Below are 19,943 nucleotides of genomic sequence, written 5' to 3' on the forward strand. Positions count from 1 at the left end.
CTTATGAAAACAGTCCCAGCTTCTACAAGAGGGGATACAGTACAGTGGCACAAGGGTTACAGCAGACCCAGTTGAGGTCTGTAAGACTGTAGAGCAACTTTTCAACTAATTGTCTGGAACAGGAGGTTCATTCAGTCCTGGCAGGGGGCCACTTGAGGAGGAGGAAGAGGTTGCCATCACGAGGGTGTTTAAAGAGCCACCACAGCACTGGAGACTTCCCGGATGAGGTGCAACTCCTCTTGGCAGTCAGAGCACTTCCCCACATCTCAAAAGAAGGTGTCAGACAGGATGAAGCATGCCTCGTCAGACAGTGGAGATATGTTTAACTTTCATAAAGGGGATTTCTTTTCAGCATCTCCTAGACTAACTACCAACAAAATGGGAGCAACCAGAAATAATACACGAATCAATAGAGGTCTGTAAGACTGCAGAGCAACTTTTCAACTAATTGTCCGGAACAGGAGGTTCATTCAGCCCTGACTGGAGGCCACGTGGGGAGGAGGAAGAGGTCGCCATCACGAGGGTGTTTAAAGAGCCACCACAGCATGGGAGCCTGAGGACCTTCCGGATGAGGTGCAACTCCTCTTGGCAGCCAGAGCACCTCCCCCCATCTCAAACTCTTGTTGGTCTCTAAGGTGCCACTGGACTCAAATCCAGGCAAAGTGTTCCTCAAAACAGAATGAACAAAAGCCACCATATCTTCCCCTCTAGTTGTTCTTTGATCTCCACCAGTTTCTGCTTTCCAAATCCAGAACCAAGCAGGAGGCAAAGAAAGAGATAGGCCTCGAAATGCCACTGCCTCTGTGTGCACTTGACATCACACCAATGTTGGCACAGAGATTCCCTGCCAGGCCTGGGAAGTTTACTGATTCTGGGGCCATTGGCAAAAGTCAAGTATACCTCCCAAATAAGGTTCCTAGAGCCTCCAGGGGCCAAACAGGAGGGTTATGAACCTAGAGGCGATCTGGTACTTACCTTCTGTGAGCAAGCAAAGTGCATATGTACTCCCATACTTCCTCATTGCGCCGGAAAATGATGTCATTTTCCAGCATGACAGAAGAGCTGTGGATAGTGCAAAAGTGCGGTTGAGTAAAAGTTGTTTCCAAACATCCATTCAGAGGGGACTTTTACTCAACTGCACTTTGGAGCTCCTCCGGCATGCTGGAAAATTATGTCATTTTCTGGTATAATCTGAGAATGCCGTAGGATGTGTGCATGTTCCTCCCTGGCGCCTTTCCCCACCGGTCAGGTGAGTGAGGGCAAGGGATGGCAAGTGGGAGCAGGGGCCTGGCATGCTTATCCCCAAAACTCCTCCCGCCTCCCACTCTGATTTTAACCTAACTCCGATGGATTTGAGGATAAAATGGATTATGGGAAAATGTTATAAGCTGCTTTGGTTCCCCAAATGTAAATGAAGGTTTACACCTAAATCAAAGCAACCCTCACCTCCATCCTGCACTTGCTGCCTCTGCAGTCAGTACTGCTAAAAGGAAGGAAGCTGCAGAGTACCAAACCAGGAGGATAAAGACACAAAACGCCTGCAGTAAGAATTTAAGGTATTTAAAGTACACCGTGCAAATTAGCAATTTCAGGGTATGATTTTGTATCTGGGAACCCATTGTGGACATTGATTGTGGAAGACCAGACGTGACAAATTTGCTGAATCTGGACCCTCTTGATAAAGCCCTGCAAAACAGGAGAATTGCTAGCACCTGCTGAGTGGTTCTCAGCAGCTTTTGGACCCTGGTTGAATCCACATTCACCCATTACCCGCATGTTTCTCGGATATCTTCTGTTTGCCTCCAATCCGCAATTTTTTCCTCTTCGTTCACATTCCTGCTTCCAATCCGTCTTTCTCGCGCGTCCCTCCGATCACACAGCCGCTCGAAAACCGCTTTATGGGGCGGGACCATTTTTCCTGCCCATTTTTTTTATTTTTTTTAGCGTACTTTTCCGTTATTTCGATCTTGCCTTATAAAGAAACATCACTGAAGATAATGATGCCTCTCTTTCCCCCACTGACAGCACTGATGGCTCTCTCCCGTTTCTTTTTTGGAAATTTGGAAGCATGTGGGAAGCTTTTGCGGGCATTTCCTATGCAGGACAGTTCAGTGCCTGAATTTTACTGAAGTTTCATTTCCTTGGAGTGTCATTATTTCGATATTTCGTAATGTTGATATTACACTAATATAAAATAAAAAAATAAAAAACAGTTAAAAAGGAAGTTTTGTGAGTCCGTTCTGAGGATGGATTCACCCCAAAATGATTTTTCAAACTACCAGATTTGATTCAGAAACAGCATAATCAATAAATCCAATGCTATGAAGTCAAAAACAGTCTTTTGCAGACTACGGAGCACTTGCAAGTTGAATCAGCCAATAGGAAATCTCGGAACGGCCGGAGAGACAGGAAGGGGGTGGTTTTTTAAAAAAACTGCATAAATTGCGCATTGGCCCGTTCACGGCCACCGTGAAACTCCCGTTGAAAACCTGTGACCACATATTCGGGAGAAATGCGAATGAAATGTGTCTGTTTAATGAGGTAATGTGACCAGGCTCGGGATTGCATGAGGAATGCGGGGAACATGCAACTTAGAGTGAGTAATGTGGATTCGACCCCTGTCTACATCTAATGTTGGTGGTCCTCCTCTACAGCGTTGCCTCATTAATTTTCAATGAGAAGAATGGAGGATTTAAAACCATCCTGCAGAGGTTTTGAGGACTGTGCCACACCCTAGTAGGGTAGTGGAAGGACACTCCCTACTCCCTTTTCTTAAGTGTACCTTACATGTTACATATTTTGGAATTGCAATAGTGTGGAAGGAACTATTCATTGTATGGTTGCGCCTTGTAAGAATTGTTCACGCATCTTGCATTTGCACTTTATGTAAGACTTATTGCATTGCTTACCTTGTACTAGATTGAATTGTAAGTAGAGTTTATATCATACATTGAAATTGCTAATTTGCATGCTGTACTTTAAATACATTAAATTCTTACTGCAGGAGTTTTGTGTCTTTAGCCTCTGGAGTCAGGGCAGCGGAGGTTTCAAGGAGAAAGCTGCTGCTGCTGATGAAGGGAGAGATGAAGGCAAGGGAGGAATAGCAAAAACAAGACAAGTTCTCTGGGGCAAAAAAGATCTCTAAAGTGGTTTTGGGAACTACTGCAGTTGTTCTGAAACATTGAAATCTCCCCCCTCAAACACATCCACACTATATGGTCTGTCATGAATATCCCCATAGTTGGGCTGACTATTATATGGTACAGTGGGAATTTATGCCTGCTTCCTGAATGTGCTTGAATTGCCCCTCCTCCCCACCATATACTTTTTTATAGCTGCCTCTCACTAAGACAGAGAAAGAGAAAAGTGCTTTGTTTTTTTCCTAGATAGGAGCCAGAAGAGGCAGAGAGCTTGAAGGGAGAGGGTGAGGCAGGGCAGTCAAAGTAGCTCAGCAAGTGAGAAGGGGGAAAAGAAAAACAAATAAGCAGAACAGAAACAAGCAAAAGTTGACTGCCTATCTTGCAGTACAAACAAGGGCCGTTTCCACACGGCTTACCTCATTCTGCAAAATAGTGAAATCTCGCGCGAAATCTCTCAAGAAGACACTGTTATCGCATCTTCTTGCGCGATAACAGCGTCTTCTCGCGAGATTTCGCGCAAGATTTTGCTATTTTGCAGAATAAGGTAAGCCCAGGAAATGGCCCAGTTCTCCTATACCTGCTGCTTTCAGGCAAGAGTAGAAATCACTCTGTAGCTTGAGAAGAGAGAGTTCATCTTTTCCTCCTCTCAGCTGGGAACAGTGGAGAGTCTAGCACCAGATACAGTTTGCCTCCCATTAGCCCACCCTCCACAGCCAAGACGTAAGGTTTGATTTCCGTTTTTCCTCAATTTTTCCACTATATTTTAATCTTTGAGTCCCGTCCCCACCTTCCACTTGCACACTCTGTCCTTTTGGAACTGTCTGTTTCTTGGCTCCCTTAATTAGGAAATACCAGGCCTTTGTATGTCCGTTTTCCCCCTCAATTTATTTCCCAGACAGCAAGCACAAATAACAAATTTTCTGGTTCAGAACTGGACATCTGACAAACATGGAAGTGAGGCCACTCTGCTCAAGAACTCAGCTGAATCTGTGGTAAAACTGTACAGTTTCCTCGGAATCCTAGAGCAATGTGACATCACTTCCAGGTTCACTCCAGAAATGACATCAGGCCTTCTACATTACGGCACCAGTATTGTCCTTGCTGTCCCCTCTTCTGCCAGATGCCAGCTACTGGCTGGTAACCCTAAATCTGACAGTAAGCAGGTTTTTATACAATTCTCTGACACTTTAGGTATCCTGAAGAAACTCTCTTAAAACGTCCACAACCAGTGGGTCAGTAGAAGCAGCAGCAGCAGCAGAAGTAGCAGTCTCTTTATTAGCGGGAGCAGCAGAATCTGCAGTAACTTTACGAACGTGGCTAAGCAGAGGTTTTGGATTTTGCCTGTGCAGCCTGTGAGGCCTTCTTGCTGTTATTTCTAGAGATGGGCACGATTCAAAAAGAATTAACAATCAAGCTGATTGTGGATCGGCGCCAGCAACGATCCCGATTTAACGACCCGCACCGAGCATCTCTCGTTCCCGATCCATGGATCATGGATCGTGGATCGTGGAGGCAAAAGTGGAGGGGCGCCCCGCTGTTCCCAGCGATACAGGAACAGTGGGTGATGCCAGCGGCATCTGTGTTGGTGTTTGGCCATTTGTGTTTGGCCGTCAGAGCTGCCTATCAGGGTCTGCAGGGATGAGATTGGAGTGCCCATGGCTACAGAACACCCACTTCCCCCTCCCTCCCCTGGGTGTCTTCTCCCAACTGGTGACTGCTTTGCTGCTCCGTGGTTGGAAGGAAGCCCTGCTGATCAAGGAAAGCTGGACTTCCATTCGGGTTTCCAGGGCAACAGAAGGAGGGCAAACACAGCTCAGGCATTCCCCTGGCTCCATTGCCAGGGGAATAGATTGCTGGTGCCTGAGGGCCAAGCTACAAGTGACGAATGACACTTGAATGGCAAGTGGATTGAGTGGAGGGCAAGTGAACAGGGAGAAATACACTTGCCATTCAAGTGTCATTTGTCACTTGTAGCTTTGGCCCTCAGTGTCTGGATCCCCGATCCAAGCCTGATTGCCCCGATCCAGGCCCCTCCCGATCGCTGGATCATTGGCCATGGATGATAACGATCCGCCGGGTCACGATGGTGCGATCGCCATTATCGTGTTTTTTTTTATCATAATGTGGATCGTGCCCATCTCTAGTTATTTCATCCTCCTGCCAGCTTGAAACGACTCAAGGCAGCATTGAAGTATAACAAAGATGGTGAGACACATAATGCTGTTGCATTACTACCAATTCAGTAGAAACAGGGCTGCCAACCTCCACGTGGAACCTAGAGTTCTCCCAGAATTACAACTGATCTCCAGATTGGCCAGTTCAGTTACCCGGGAGAAAATGACAGTTTGGGAGGGTGGACTACATGGCATCAAATCCCCACTGAGCTAGCTCCCTCCCCAAACTCTGCCCTTCCCAGGCACTGCCTCCAAATCTCCCTGCATGACTGGGAATTTAAGTTCTTCATCATGACTGCCCCTCCATATATTTGAAGTGGTGTGCCCCTCACCCCATTCTTTTTTTATAGCTGCCACCCACTAAGAGAGAGAAAGAGAGAAGCATTTTGTTTTTTCCTAGCTGGGAGCCAGAAGAGACAGTGAGCTTGGAGGTAGAGGATGAGGCAGGGCAGGCAAAGGAGCAGAAGGGGAGCTACTTCTCACTTAGAAAATACCGGGCCTTTATATGTCCATTTTTTCCTCAATTTATTTCCCAGACAGCAAGCACAAATACCAAATTTTCTGGCTCAGAAACGGATATCTGACAAACATTAAAGTGAGGTCACGCTGCTCTAGGATTCAGCTGAATCTATGGTAAAATCATGTGGTTTCCTTTGAATCCTAGAGGGATGTGACGTCAGTCCCAGGTTCAGAAATGACATCATGCCTTCTACATGATGGCACCTCCAGTGTCCATGCCCCCCTCCCACCCCCAGCCAGGTGCCAGCTACTGGCTGGTAACCCTAGATCTGATAGTGAGCAGATTTTTCTGCAATTCTCTATTGCTTTCGGTATCCTGAAGCAACTCTCACAACCAGTGAGTCAGTTGTAGCAGCAGGAGCAGCCACTTCAGACCCTTTATTTGCAGGCTTATAAACACAAGGGACCAGCTGCAGAATCTGCAGCCATTTTATGAACTTGGCTGAGCAGTAGTTCTGGATTTGGCCTGTGCAGCTGTGACGCCTTCTTGCTGTTAGTTCGTTCTCCTGCCAGCTTGAAATAACTCCAGGCGCTCTCCAAGCATGCCAAAGATGGAGAAACTCACAATGCTATTGGATTGGGACCAATCCAGTATAAATAGGGCTGCATGCCAACCTCCACGTGAAACCTGGAGTTCTCCCAGAATTACAACAGATCTCCTGGAGAAAATGACAGCTTTGGAGGATGAACTTCATGGCATTAAATTCCTACTGAGCTCCCTCTCCTCCCAAAACTCTACCCTTCCCAGGACCTGCTTCCGAATCTCCAGGAATTTCCACAAGCTGGAGTGGGCAACCCTAAGTAGGAAATAGGGCTGGATGATAGCGGATTGAGCCTGCGGAAGTGTGGCGCTCACTCAGACATGCTGTGTAGAGCTAGGAGGAGGCTCTGCCCCAATCGCCACTGCAAACACTGTTGCTTAAGTTTGCAGCCATGCTAACTTTGTCCTATGGGGTTTAAATACAACTTAACTTCCTCTCCGTTTGGAGCTTCAAAAATATTTACATTTTTGTATTTGCATGTCAACAGAAAATAAATATTTTCAGCCTATAAAGTTGATATTTTCTATGATAGAGTCTCTTTGGAGATGGAGTCTTCTTTATCTTTGTCGTCTTAAGCGAAAAATAAAAGTCAGGAACATACATAGCAAAAAAATATCATTATTCCCTAGGCAGGATGCCAACATGGCCTGAACCATGAGTCCATCGCTCTAGGCTCCATAGCTCGAGACTAGTTTTCAAACTGCACCTGTTCACTCACCCAAGGAAGCCAATATAATGGAGCAGAAATTGTGGAATAACCAGAATGTGGTGCATGATTTGCACAATGCTAATGTCAGGAAGCATAATAATGCTATTAATTATAATAATAATAAGCAATTATATAGTGTTTATATAATTCAAAGTATTGCACAAATAGCAAGTCTGTTTGACCTGGAGCAGGTTGCTCAATAACTACCCCAGTCCAGAGACCTTTGAAGAGGAAAACCTTTATTTCAAGAATAAGGGGGTACAGAGAAGTCCCTTCTGCACCAGGAACATAACTCCTCACTATCCCAGAAGTCAAGCTGAAAGGCATGGAACCAGCTTGTCTGGTGCCCTTTCACTCTTCTTATGTTTGGTCAGTGTGGTGCCATTCTTTTTTTTTTAAGTTGTAGGAAAAAACCATAATAGCTGTAGTGGCTACTCATAGCAGCAAATCAGGCGCAGATGGTCATGGAAAAAACGTGGCAGCATGGGAACTGAACTGGTGAAACTGGCCATGCAAAAGAGTTGCCCCCCAGTTGAAATAAAAGGCAAACACAAGGTGTGAGTATAAATTAGGGCCACTTTTTAAAATTATAACATAACGTCATTATGGCAAGGGATCTAACTAGTGGTACAGGTCAAACCCTGGGGTCCCCCGGGACCTAGGCCTTGACTTGTCTGGGCAAGCCCCCACTGCCTCAGTGGTGTTCCATCCAAAGGACGGCTGGGAACCAGCAACCAGGCAAATGGTTCCCCTTTAAAGCTCCAACCCCCACCAGCCATGGAGCCTGGGGGCGGCCCTGTCCGGGGGTCCTACCAGGCATTCTACCCTCGCAACTGGAAGTCATAAAGCCTACCAGCCACTCCTGACAGACCCCAATTCCCGCCTAATGGGAATGTGCCAAGGGGGTCACTGGCCCGCTATTTACAGTACCACCACACCAATTACTTAATGCATCTCACAGTGCAAGGTAGGCAAAAAACAACTCCCTGGGTGTGCCAATAAGGAGAGAAGAAAAAAATCCTACCTGGCCCTGATAAACAGTGACTGGCTAGTCCTGCACTGCTTTAGGGAGAGTTGGGTGGGCCGAGCACAAACCAGGCCAGAGGAGCGGAGCCGGACTATAAGTCCTCAGTTACCTCTCCAGCCAATACCTGGATGCCCGGGAAGAGGCAAGCTGCCTTTTCCCCTTCCGGGGCAGCAAACCTGGCCCTTGCCCCCCATAGCCCGGCCTGCTGGCCAGGAGAGCCACATTAGTGTTATAACACAAAAAATTGCTCTGTCGCCACCCAAATTAGATGATAAAGATCTTTCAATACCAAGCTTTCTCAGAGGCAAAGCCCACACCCTCTTCTGTTCGTTTCTCAGGTCTAAGTGGAATTTCCCTACTTCCTTATCTATTGGTTTTAACTGGCTTTGTTAACTGCTTCTGTGGGTTTGTTCTTTCAGTTATTTCCTCCACATCTATGGATTCATCGTCAAACAAACTAAGCTATTGTCTAGATTGCAAGTTAATAATATGGCAGTGCTCTTGCTTGTAATTTTGTTCACAAAAGCACTTTATGCACCTTATCTTATTGCAATCCGTAAGAGAGCTCCCTTAAGTTACAGATTGGGAGTTGATGGAGAGAGTGAGTACATGCCTAAGGATACCCAGTGAAGTCCTGACAGAGAGGAGGTTTGAGCCAAGATCTTCCTGGATCACCTTTAGCCACTCTGCAATATCACCCATGCCTTGGCTTTCCCACAGGGTGGGGCTGCCAGCCTCCAGGTGGTGGCTATAGATCTCCCAGAATTACAGCTGACCTCCAGACCATAGAGTTCGGTTCCTCTGGAGAAAAGGGATGCTTTGGAGGGTAGACTTTATGGCTTTATACCTTGCTGAGGTCTCTCCTCAAACCCCACCCACTCCAGGTCTCCCCCCCCCCCCCCCACAATATAACATAATGATATTTAAGAGACTAATAGGCCTGCAATTCGCAGGAACATTTTTATTTTTTCCAAGGGCGATTTAAACTTTAAAAAACTCCCCCCCTGTCCCAGCTGACCCAAAGTGACGTTGTAGCGGCTTGAGGGGTGTCAAAGGATTGAAACCAACAAGCCTTCAGGAAGGAAAGCAGTTTATTAGCTGGCTGGGACTCAGCGTGACTGTTGCCACAAAGAACTGAGCCCCCTCCCGTAAGCACAGGCTTCCTTATATTCATACGTAAGGCTGCTACAAGATCTTAATCACATGCAGTAGTGACATGCATTTCATTGGATAAAACAGTATTTGGTTATTTGTTGATTACACAAGTTCACATCTGGTTTTAGGCGCAGATACATTTTGGCTATTGTCTGACTATGAGCCATGAGGTTATCTTTCAAGCAGTCTTTGTCTGTGCATGCCTCCCCCTCCTTCCTCATGGTTACTCCTTTCCTGTGCTGAACAGATACTCTTTGTCAGCACCATCTATTTTTGTACAAGTTTACTGCAGACCATCTGTTCTCATTGCAGACCATCTGTCACAACGTCATTGTGTGGTCCTGAGTTCTGCCACCTCTTTTCCCAGAAAAAAAGCCCTGGATGTCATAATGCTGCCCCAGGAGTATGCACCTGAAGACAACAAAAAAGGTGAGTCCCTTGTGTCCCCCCTGCCCCCGCTGGCACTGGCGGGTATGTTTTGTATTGTGTGGCTTGACCCTCTGGCACAGGATTGGTGAGAGAAATCTTACCCAATGCAGGAAACCCCAGAGGTGACTTCAGTTCCAGGTTCTTGTCAGGAAAAATGCCATCAAAGTTCACGAAAAAACGTCCAGTTCTTTCAGCATAAAGTATCCATCTCTGCAGGAGAGCCCAGTAAAGCAAGAGAGCTGAATAAGCAGCCATTACAGGGCAGTCAAACAAGTTTCAGCTTCAACTGGTGTTGGAATCTCGTAAGCCTGTTGATTTGCCTTACACCGAAAATTGCTGAATATCAGTTTCTCGTGGGGCAAGATGGCGACGGAGTAGCAGCACTGGGCTGAGCCTCTCTCATGGATCTTAGTTTTCCTTTTCCCTGATATTTAAAACACCCAGAATTTGCCAAGCCTCCATGGACTGATGCCTGCAGCTTCCACTTATCTCTGGGACATTTATTCAGCCCTGAAGTAAAGTAATATTTTGAAAATACAGACACAACTTGCTGGCTGGGAGAATCTCTGCATTCCAGTGTTTTGCTATATTCAGGCCAGCTGTGAGAAGTTGGCTGTTGGACATTGACAGTTTCCTCTTTTATGTAATCTTCTTTCTTCATTACGACATGCAAAAAGTGGAGCCCTACCAATTCTAGATCGCCTCCCCCAACAAAACAAAAAACTTGTTTAAGTCGTAGACATGCTGCATTTGAAACAGAAGAATCTTTCTGGTCCTCCAATAGTTCTGTATCACTGGGTGAAATCTTCCTGTCTGAACAGGAGTCCATTCAGCACAGTTAGGAATGAAACACAGCATTCTGCTGTCATAGAATGTGTGGCTAAGCAATGTTTACTGACAGCCAGAACAGTACGTGGCATTTATAAACAACTTGCCTCAGTGTCTAGCAAAGTTTGAATATCTGTGAACCTCATTTCAAGTTTTTGCAAGAAAGTATTTGGAGAGATGTGTTTCGTCAACTAATTGTTTGGCCTCTAATGCCAAGACAAGGCACCACAAGTTGAAGAAGATACCAGACGTTGCGCAAAACTCGCACGAGAAAACACGATCTTCCACGTTTTTTCTGGCATGATCCACAACTTTGCGCAATGGCCCGGCTTCAGGTAAGCCGTGTGGAATCGGCCCAGGTTACACTTTGCATTGGACAGAACACTGAAATGTCATCAATTCCTTAAGTAAACTCCTTCAAATAGATCCTCCGTTAGTAGATCTAACTGCCGTTAATTGGCTGCCAACCATGTCAGCAGTTAAGAGGGTGCATTTGACTTTTAAATCATCTACTCTCCCTTAATGTTGCTAAAAATGAAAACCTTTTTACTGTTCTACCAAATCACTCCTGTTCAGGTGTTTTGTGATACAACTGTTCAACCGTTTATTGTCAGAAGGAGTGTTAATCAGCCCCCTGTGATAGGTAATGGTAGTAAATGGCCTATAAGGAAACGAAGTCCTAATTCTATAATGGAGCCAACTTGTTCCCTCAGCCATCCCAAACCCTTAATTGATGCCAAACATATTTCTTCTTCCCCTCCTCTTGGGACATTGACCAGCAACAACCAAGATGGAATCGTTTGTAGGAATTTGAGAATGTGTTGACCTGCCTACGTATGTCAGCTAAACTGGTTATATCCCACCCTTTATTCGCAGCAAATGATCTTTAGAAGGAACATGAAGAAGAATGGCCATTGATCTCTGACCCAATCGAGCTTCCAGCTATTCCTGCCAAGAATTGTGAAGCTAAGTTATAAGACAACTTTTTAAACTGTGAAATTGAATCGACTTGCCTACTCAATGCAGATATTATACATCTTTCAGCAGCAGTTGCCAACTCACAGGAAGGGCCTGAACATTTGGATATATATCACCATTTAGTGAAAGGCCATGCTTTCTTGCTGTTCAGTACTAGGAAATATGATTTATTGGCCAGGTACCCTGCGGTGTCACTCACCAGATGCCCAAGTTCCAGGAGAGATTCCTCCATCTTACTTCAACATCTCCATGCTGTGGACAGTCAAGTTGGGCCTCTACACATTGCCCCTGCCCCAAAATGGCCAGTCTGGCAATCCTCTTGGAAAGCATCTTGGAATTGAGTTAAAGTTATGTCTGATCATATAGCGAATTGGTGTAATTTGAAGTCTTTTAAAATCTGTTTTATGGGAAGAAAATCTGGACTTTAATGTCTTTTATATGTTTTTCTCTTTTGGTCTTATATTATAAAAATTGTGTACAGTTTTTATTCTAACCACTAATTAGTTAGGATGCCCCTTCAGGACAAGCCAAGAAAGTGCATCTTATTGTTTGTATTTCCTTTTTAAAAACCCTTTCTTCCCTCTTAATCAAGGGGTGTGCAGATCTCCAACATTGTAAATATTTGCAAGAAACCACATAAATTTTATATTTGTTTTTATTGCATTAACAGATAGTTTCTAAGGGGGGAGTCCCCAGTCACTATCTCTCCTGTCCAGTACAGGGAAGATTCCCCTCCTTACCTCTGTAAATGGTCATACCTAAAAAAACCCGTACACATAACTCTTACTTCTTTCAACTTTTTATTTATACATAAAGTAGGATGGGAAATCAAGGGAAAGTTACTTTTTAGGCTATCATGTCAGTTACTTCTTTAAAAAGAAGATACCCTGTAACTAAGATTGAGTTAAGAACTAATTGAAAAGAGAGAGTGAGGTGGCTTGATTAGAATAAGGATATGACAGTGCAGTGGTGGTCTGTATTTTGATTCTAGCGGGATGCTGGCAAGCCTGAGAGGGGCAAAGTTCACTGTTTGTGTTTATACCCATTGTGTCCATGTAAAAGCGCCATAGTCTATACTTTTTGAGGCTGATGTCCGGAGTTGGGAGACTAGTTCTAGGGGCACAGACTATGGCCGTTTCCATACTACTCAGCTTCTTCCGGAACAGGGTGCAATGTCACGAAAAAAATGCGGAAGATAGCGTCTTCTCGTGCAAGTTTTGTGTGACGTCGCACAAAACTTGCACAATAAGATGCTATCTTCCGTGGGTTTTTTGTGACATTGCGCCCTGTTCCGGAAAAAGCTGAATAGTGTGGAAACGGCCAATATAATAAAATTGTAGGGTGGGAGGAATAATAGAATTTAGTGTAAAATAATTTTATAAATCATCTTTTTGTAACTTAGGACAGCAAATCGTACAACTTTTATATATATAAAAGCTTAAGAACTTTCTGTCTAGCATAAAAAGAACATATTCCTACATTTTTAATGTATATGTTTGTTGTAATGTCATGTAAACATATGCCCCACATTTGTGCCTTTTAATTAGTTTGTCTGAATAAACAGAAAATAATGATAATAATGATAATGATGATGATGATGGTGATGATGATGATGATGATGATAAAGAAAATTGCTGGATATCTTGGCTTCTACAGCTTTTTATCCAAGCTTGAGCCTTGGCATGCAGGTACCCTTTTGAAGAGGTCCACAATTTCATTGGGGAATGATTTGATTTCATCTGGGCCCCCTCTCAGTTGGCTCATCTCTCCAGCTTGCCTCAGAAGGTCTTCTTTAGTGGCTAAATGATGGACCTGGGGAGGGCTGCTGTATTCTGGATCTGACACAGGGATCTGTGAGCCTTTTCAATAGAAAGGTCAAAGGCAGAGAAAAAAAGTTTCAGGAAGGTAGCCGTGTTGGTCTGCATTAAACTCTGATGAAAAGAAAAGCACCACAGTAACTATCTAATTGCTTACACTTTTTACTTGCAGTGCAAATATTTTAACCCAAATCATGAGAATTTATAGCTACGTATCAGTCTCTTCTCCATATGCAAGGTATACAATGTCACTTTTCCAAATCCACAATCACAAAAGGATCTTCTGTATGGTTATACTTCGGTAAGGATCGTACTATTAAGTCAGTCCAATATTCTCTCTCTTTCTTGTGGGAGAAATTCCTCATTCCAGACACTGTCCAAAGAGGGGCCTAGCTTGTTGTCGCCTCATTTCCCACTACTTTCTCAAGAACGTGTCTGTAACCTCTTTCATGTGAATACAGGTGTATCATCCATGGGCTTCTTTCAAATTCATTTACGGGGAATGTTCATTTGCATGGATGTAGTAAAATGAAGGGGAACAATGCCATCACCCAGCAGCCAATCAGAGATGAAGGCCTGCCATAATAAAAATGGTTTCTTGTCTGAGAAACCTGCAAAGCCTCCTCAGGAAGGAGTTCCACACTGTGCCCCCCCCCAAAAAAAACCACCTACCCATCTGTCCATGCCAACCTTCACTCAGGTAAAGTCAGTTCCTACAGAAGGCATCTTTCCTGGATCTTCACTTTTGTACATGGTGAGATGTGAGAAGGTATTTTAGAGCGAAGTCACACTGTAGAACCAAGCCATTTAGAACTATCAAGGCTAAATCAGCACCTTGTGTTCAGCATGGATGTGAACCAGGCACCAATGCAGACTGAATAGTACAAACTTTATATACTCATTGCTTCCAATCAGGTCTCATTGTACTCTATTTTATTCCAGCTGGAACTACAAAACAATCTTCAAGGGCAGCCTCAGGTGGAACAAATTGCAACAGTCTAATCTGGATGTGATTATAGCCAATTCAGTCCCCCCCCCCCAAGAGGCTGTAGATGGTAAACCAGCCTAAGATGCTAGAAGACACACCTGGCGATCACCTGTCTTTTGTCTACTCATTGGAGACGCTTCCAATCAGGACTCATTGCACTCTGTTTTATACCAGCTGAAACTTCAAAACAAACTTCAAGGGCAGCCCCAGGTAGAACACACGGCAGCAGTCTCATCTATATGTGACTATAGCCAAATGAGCTCTGGCGGGTTCAGTGTTACCCAAGGTCAGCCCTGGATTATAATGGCCTTTAGTATTACTTAACTCTCTTACATATTTTTTTTGAATTTGTTATTTTCTACACCACCTTTCTAACTTCTTTAAGGCATCCCGTGCCTTTAAAGCATAAAAAGCATTAATCAAAACCATTTAAAAATACAGTACAATTGCATGGGTGTAGTAAAATGAAGGGAAACAATGCCGTCACCAAGCAGCCAATTAGAGATGAAGGCCTGCCATAATACAAATGTTTTCTTGTCTGGGAAACCTGCAAAGCCTCCACAGGAAGGAGCTTCCAGTCAGGTCTCATTGCACTCTGAAACTTCAAAACAAACTTCAAGGGCAGCCCCAGGTGGAACACACTGCAACAGTCTAATCTGGATGTGATTATAGGCAATTCAGTTTTCCTCCCAAGAGGCTGTAGATGGTAAACCAGCCTAAGATGCTAAAAGACACACCTGGCAATCACCTGTCTTTCCATGGACAGCAAAGGATCCTGAAGCACCCCCAAACTGCATAGTTGAGACTTTAGGAGAAGTATCAGATCGGGCTGAACACCTATTCCCATATCAGTTTCATTCTCCTATTATTTCCCACCCACAGCACTACCATCTTGGCTGAATTACATTTCAGCCGGTTCACCTACATCCAGTCTCTGACCTGGTTAAAACTTCTCCGCTGCTTCTCTGGATTTGAATGAAAAGGAAAGGAAAGAGAAAGAGCGGTGTGCTGTCTCCATATTGGTGACAACATGCTCCAAATTTCTGGGTGCGGATATTGAACAGCATAGGAGGTAAGCAGGGCCCGTGCCAGGGTTACTTGCGCCAGAGGCAAGATACCTACTTGTGCCCCCCCCCCAGTAACCAATTTTAAAAAACAGAAGAAATGTAGGAAAAATGAAAAGTACAAAACTTGAAACTTTTTACATTTTTAATTTAATTTTTATTTCTTAATTTAAATTTTAAATTTTATTTTTTTAAATACATGTGAGAATAAATAACAACAGTCTTTGTTTCTCTTATTGTAAGCCAAAAATCTATTTTGTGAGCAGCAATAGCCACTTGCATTAAAGTTTTCAGCACACCTCCTTTTATGTGTGTGTATAAAAAAGTTTCCCTCTCTCTTCCTTCCCACCTCTTTCTGAACCCAGAGACTCTTGGCAGTAGAAGGAGGGCTTCTCTTACAGGGCCCGCTTGATCATCTTTGTCAGAGATCCCTTTTGGGAACTACCCTCCATGCTCATCCTTCTCCTCTCCGCTACCCTTGGGTTTGAAGTGAGCAGCAGCTGACAGCTAAGCATGTGGTGTATAAATATTGAAATAAACTATTGGGGGTAGGGTTGCCATCCCCCTGCCCAGGGCGGGGGAGCCCCCGATTCCACCCTTTCCCCCCATGCCCACTTACCTGGCTGGCAGGGGGTGCAGTCCCTGGGCCCCCTCTTCCCAGGTGGCACAGTGTGCCCCCAGGTGCAGGGTGTGCTCCTGCGCCATGAAAGCGGGCGGCAGCAGAGAGAGAGCAGGTAGCAGTGGCAAGAGCAGCCCTCTCTCTTGCCGCTGCTGCTGCCCCGTGCAGCCCACACCGGCAGGGACAAGGGGCGTGGTGGTGGCGGTGGCAGCGGCAATGAGAGTGAGCTGTGGTGGCCACGGCCCGCTCTCTTGCCGCAGCCACCGCTGCTCCTGTGCACCCTGCACCAGCAGGGACAAGGGGTTCCTAGAGGCTGTTCTGTTCCAAGAGGCTGTTATTCCACTCTGGGGCTGTCATTCCAGTCCAAGAACACTTCTACGACTCCCAGGGGCTGTCATACCATTGTGGTGCCTGTAATTTCACTCCAAGAATGCTTCTACTACTACCAGGGGCTGTCATTCCACTGTATAACCTGTTATTCCTTTCCAGAACACAGATTCTGCTCCGAGGGGCTGCCATTGCACTCTTGAAGTTGTCATTCCAGTCCCAGAACTCTTCTTCTACTCCCAGGAGCTGTCATTGCACTGCACTCTGGGGGCTGTCCTTCCAGTCCCAGAGCACTGAACCTATTCCAAGAACTGCCATTCCACTCTGAAACCTGTCCTTCTGGTCCTGGAGAACAAAGTTTATAGCTAGGGACAGTCATTGCACTCTGGGGGGGCTGTCATTCCACTCCCAGAGTATTCTATCTGGTCCCAGAGACCTTTATGGAAAATCCATTCCACATTTCCTTTGGAACTTTTTTTGTGTTGTGATGCATTTCAATGGAGCCCAGGCAAGTAAATTGGCATCCCTGGCTCCCATTATCTCCAATGGGCCTTCAAGCCTCTCCTATTATTTCCAATGGGCAATCCTCCTGTCATTTCTTTTAGTACATGGCGGGGGAGGGGGAGCAAAAAAGAAAGGAGGGAGCAAGGGGGAGAAAAGGTCAGATAGGAGCTCGCTACTGTCCAGCCAGCTAGAGTCTCTCTTCCTTGCTCCACATGGAGGCTTCGCCCAAGGCTTAAATTGAGAGGGGGGGAGGGGGAAAATGGCAGAGAGAGAAATGTCCTTGCTGATTCTCTAGGTCCTTCCTGTTTTCTCTTTCCCCTCTGCTTTCTTCTGTCATTATTCCATCTCATCCTCCCCCACAGTCCGCCAAAAGAAACTTATCACTTTTCCTCCGCTCCTTTCCAGTTTGTGAGGAGTCAGGCAGAAGATAGGGGGGGGGGAATGCTTGGCATGCGTGCAGCATGCGTCTTCTCAGCCCTCCCACTCAGTTGCTGCACAGTGTGTGCCCCCACCCCCGGCACCCCCTCCGGCGCCTCTGCGCTTGAGGCAATTGCCTGACTTGCCTCCATTGACACGCCATCCCTGGAGGTAAGATGGAACTTTGTGGGACCAGAGGGGCCAGTGGCCAAGGGAACAAATGGAAATCTCCTGGGAACATCTTGAATCTGTCTTCTACGAAAGCCTAAAACTGGCATAATATCTCTAAGACCATTTCAGCTAGGTGGCCCAGAAAAATACCATGATCAGTGCTGTTGATTGCTACTGAGAGATGCAGAAGAGTCAACAAGGGAACGTTGTCCATTAGTAAACCCAGCTAGATCTTCAAACAAATCTATCAATGCAGTTTCTTCTATTAATCCTGCTATCCTAAGCAGAGTTACTCCAGTCTAAGCCCACTGAAATCAATAGGTTTAGACTGGCGTAACTCTGCTTAGCATTGCTTTATAAGTCAGTAATAAAGATCAGTATTAATAATGTTGACAATGAGGTGTGCTATGCCTGGAGAACCACATTCCTATAGTGCATGAGTATGCTGTCAGAAGACTTGTTGTGTGTGTGCGTCTTTAATAAGTGGAGAGTATAAAAGGCAGAAGCAGCAACATCTCTTGAGAGAAGCAGCAGGCCATCAGCCAAAGAGCATTCAGCCCACCAGAGGCCTTAGAAAGAGACCAGGGCAGAGAAAGGAAGATAATTATGTGGATACGGGCAATATTGATAGCTGTGCTGGTGTGCCTCCTGATTGTGCACTTTCTGAAACTGCTCGAGATGCGCAAGAAGTATCCCCCTGGGCCTTCTTTTCTTCGAGCAGCTGCAGGCGTAGTGCGTTCTGGATTCAGAATTAACCCCGATCTTTTTGCTGAGGTACTTATTTCTAAATACTAGTTAATCTTCTGCAAAGGATAATGAGTAAACAGTGCTCTGCATTTTATGGCCCTAGGGCCAAATACACCTTGTTTAAAAAGAAAATGAAACATTTAAGTTAAGGTAAATTGGAGGGGTTGGCGGGATGATAGAATATTCAGTATGTGATGGGGATGGTGGGCAAAGGTTTTTGTGGGAGTAAACGACTTCTCAAGGTGCTTTCCAGAAAAGGAGATGATAGAGGTGAACAGGTGCCAGGAATCCAAGTGCAAACCATGTGCAGATTTATACCAGTGCACTAAAGCAATTGCACAGGGTGTCCCTGTTTGTATTCATTGTTGTGAGATGTGTTTGCCACTTTCCAATAAAAGACCAACAATAAGCAGCTTTTGGGTTGCAGAAGCAATAATTACAATAATAATAACTACAGTCATCCATTCCCCTGTAAATTCTTTACTAATGTCTTTAATCCATGGGAAATTTCTGTTATGTTCTACTGGGCATTCCCAAATTTCTTGCCAAAATTTCAGGGCTTTTTTTTTTTACATGGGATGATGTTCTTCTGTGCTGCATTTCCTCCCAGTGACTTATAGAATAGTCACTGACTGCTTCGAAATTGCAAATTTTCTTTATACTGCTTTATTCATCCATCAAAAAGTAAAAAATATTGACAGAATAGAACTTGAAAATGGTGACATTATGAAATCATTACCAAATAATGAAAATTATAAATATCTTGGAATATTAGAATTAGATAACATCCTGCGTGTGTAAGTAAAAAAACTGACTCAGAAAGAATATATCATGAGAGTACAAAAAATTTTGAAGTCAAAATTAAATAGTGGAAATACAATCAAGGCCATAAATACGTGGATGATTCCAGTGATCAGATATCCAGCTGGAAGAATAGATTGGACACAAAGCGATTTAGAAACATTGGATCGAAAAACACAAAAACTAATGAACATGCATCACTCGTTACACCTGAAAAGTGATATTGACAGGCTATTTTTATCACTAAAAGTTGGTGCAACGTCTAAAAAATATTGAAGGAAAAAGTGGCAGCAGCCCAACTTGGGCATGGTTGAAGATGGGTACAATCAAGAAAGAAACTGAGGGTCTGATCTTCGCAGCACAAGAACAAGCATTGCAAACGAATGTTATGAAAGCCAAAATTCAGAAAATCAGTGAAAATCCAAAATGTCGACTTTGCCAGAAAAAAAGATGAAACTGTGTCCCACCTTACTTGTGAATGCATCAAAATTGCACAGATGGACTACAGAGCTAGACATGATAGGGTTGCAGAGCTGATTCATTGGTCATTGAGTAAAAAATATAATCTGCCAGTATCAAAGAATTCATGGGAACATCAGGTGGAAAAGGTGTTAGAAAATGATCAAGTCAAGATCTTGTGGGACTTTAGAATACAAACTGATCAACATCTTGAACACAATACACCAGACATAACATCTGTGGAAAATTGAAAAGTCTGGATAATAGACACTGCAGTTCCGGGGGATGCCAGTCAAAGAAAAAGAACAAGAAAAAATGATTAAATATAGAGATCTGGCAATAGAAACCACGTGACTATGGAAGAAAAATGCAACAGTAGTCCCCATTGTCATCAGGGAACTGGGAACTATTTTGAAAAACTTTGCAACTTATATGGAAAAACTGCGGCTTTCTGATATAACACCTGCAGAATTGCAAAAGACAATGTTACTTGGAGCAGTGTACATATTACACAGATACCTGGCTGAT

The 19,943-nt window shown here is 44.5% G+C and overlaps 1 protein-coding gene across 1 annotated transcript in view; it reads left to right on the top strand.

Annotated features, from left to right (window-relative positions):
• Positions 1–9,512: 9,512 nt before the first annotated feature.
• Positions 9,513–19,943, top strand: part of LOC129331997 (cytochrome P450 2J2-like) — a 43,797-nt gene continuing 33,366 nt past the window's right edge. The window contains exon 1 of the mRNA XM_054982736.1: positions 9,513–9,695. Coding sequence (XP_054838711.1) covers positions 9,672–9,695 — 24 coding nt within the window. The 5' untranslated portion in view covers positions 9,513–9,671. The remainder of the gene's footprint in view (positions 9,696–19,943) is intronic.

Source organism: Eublepharis macularius, chromosome 6 (genome assembly GCF_028583425.1).
Source record: "Eublepharis macularius isolate TG4126 chromosome 6, MPM_Emac_v1.0, whole genome shotgun sequence".
Classification (NCBI taxonomy): domain Eukaryota; kingdom Metazoa; phylum Chordata; class Lepidosauria; order Squamata; family Eublepharidae; genus Eublepharis; species Eublepharis macularius.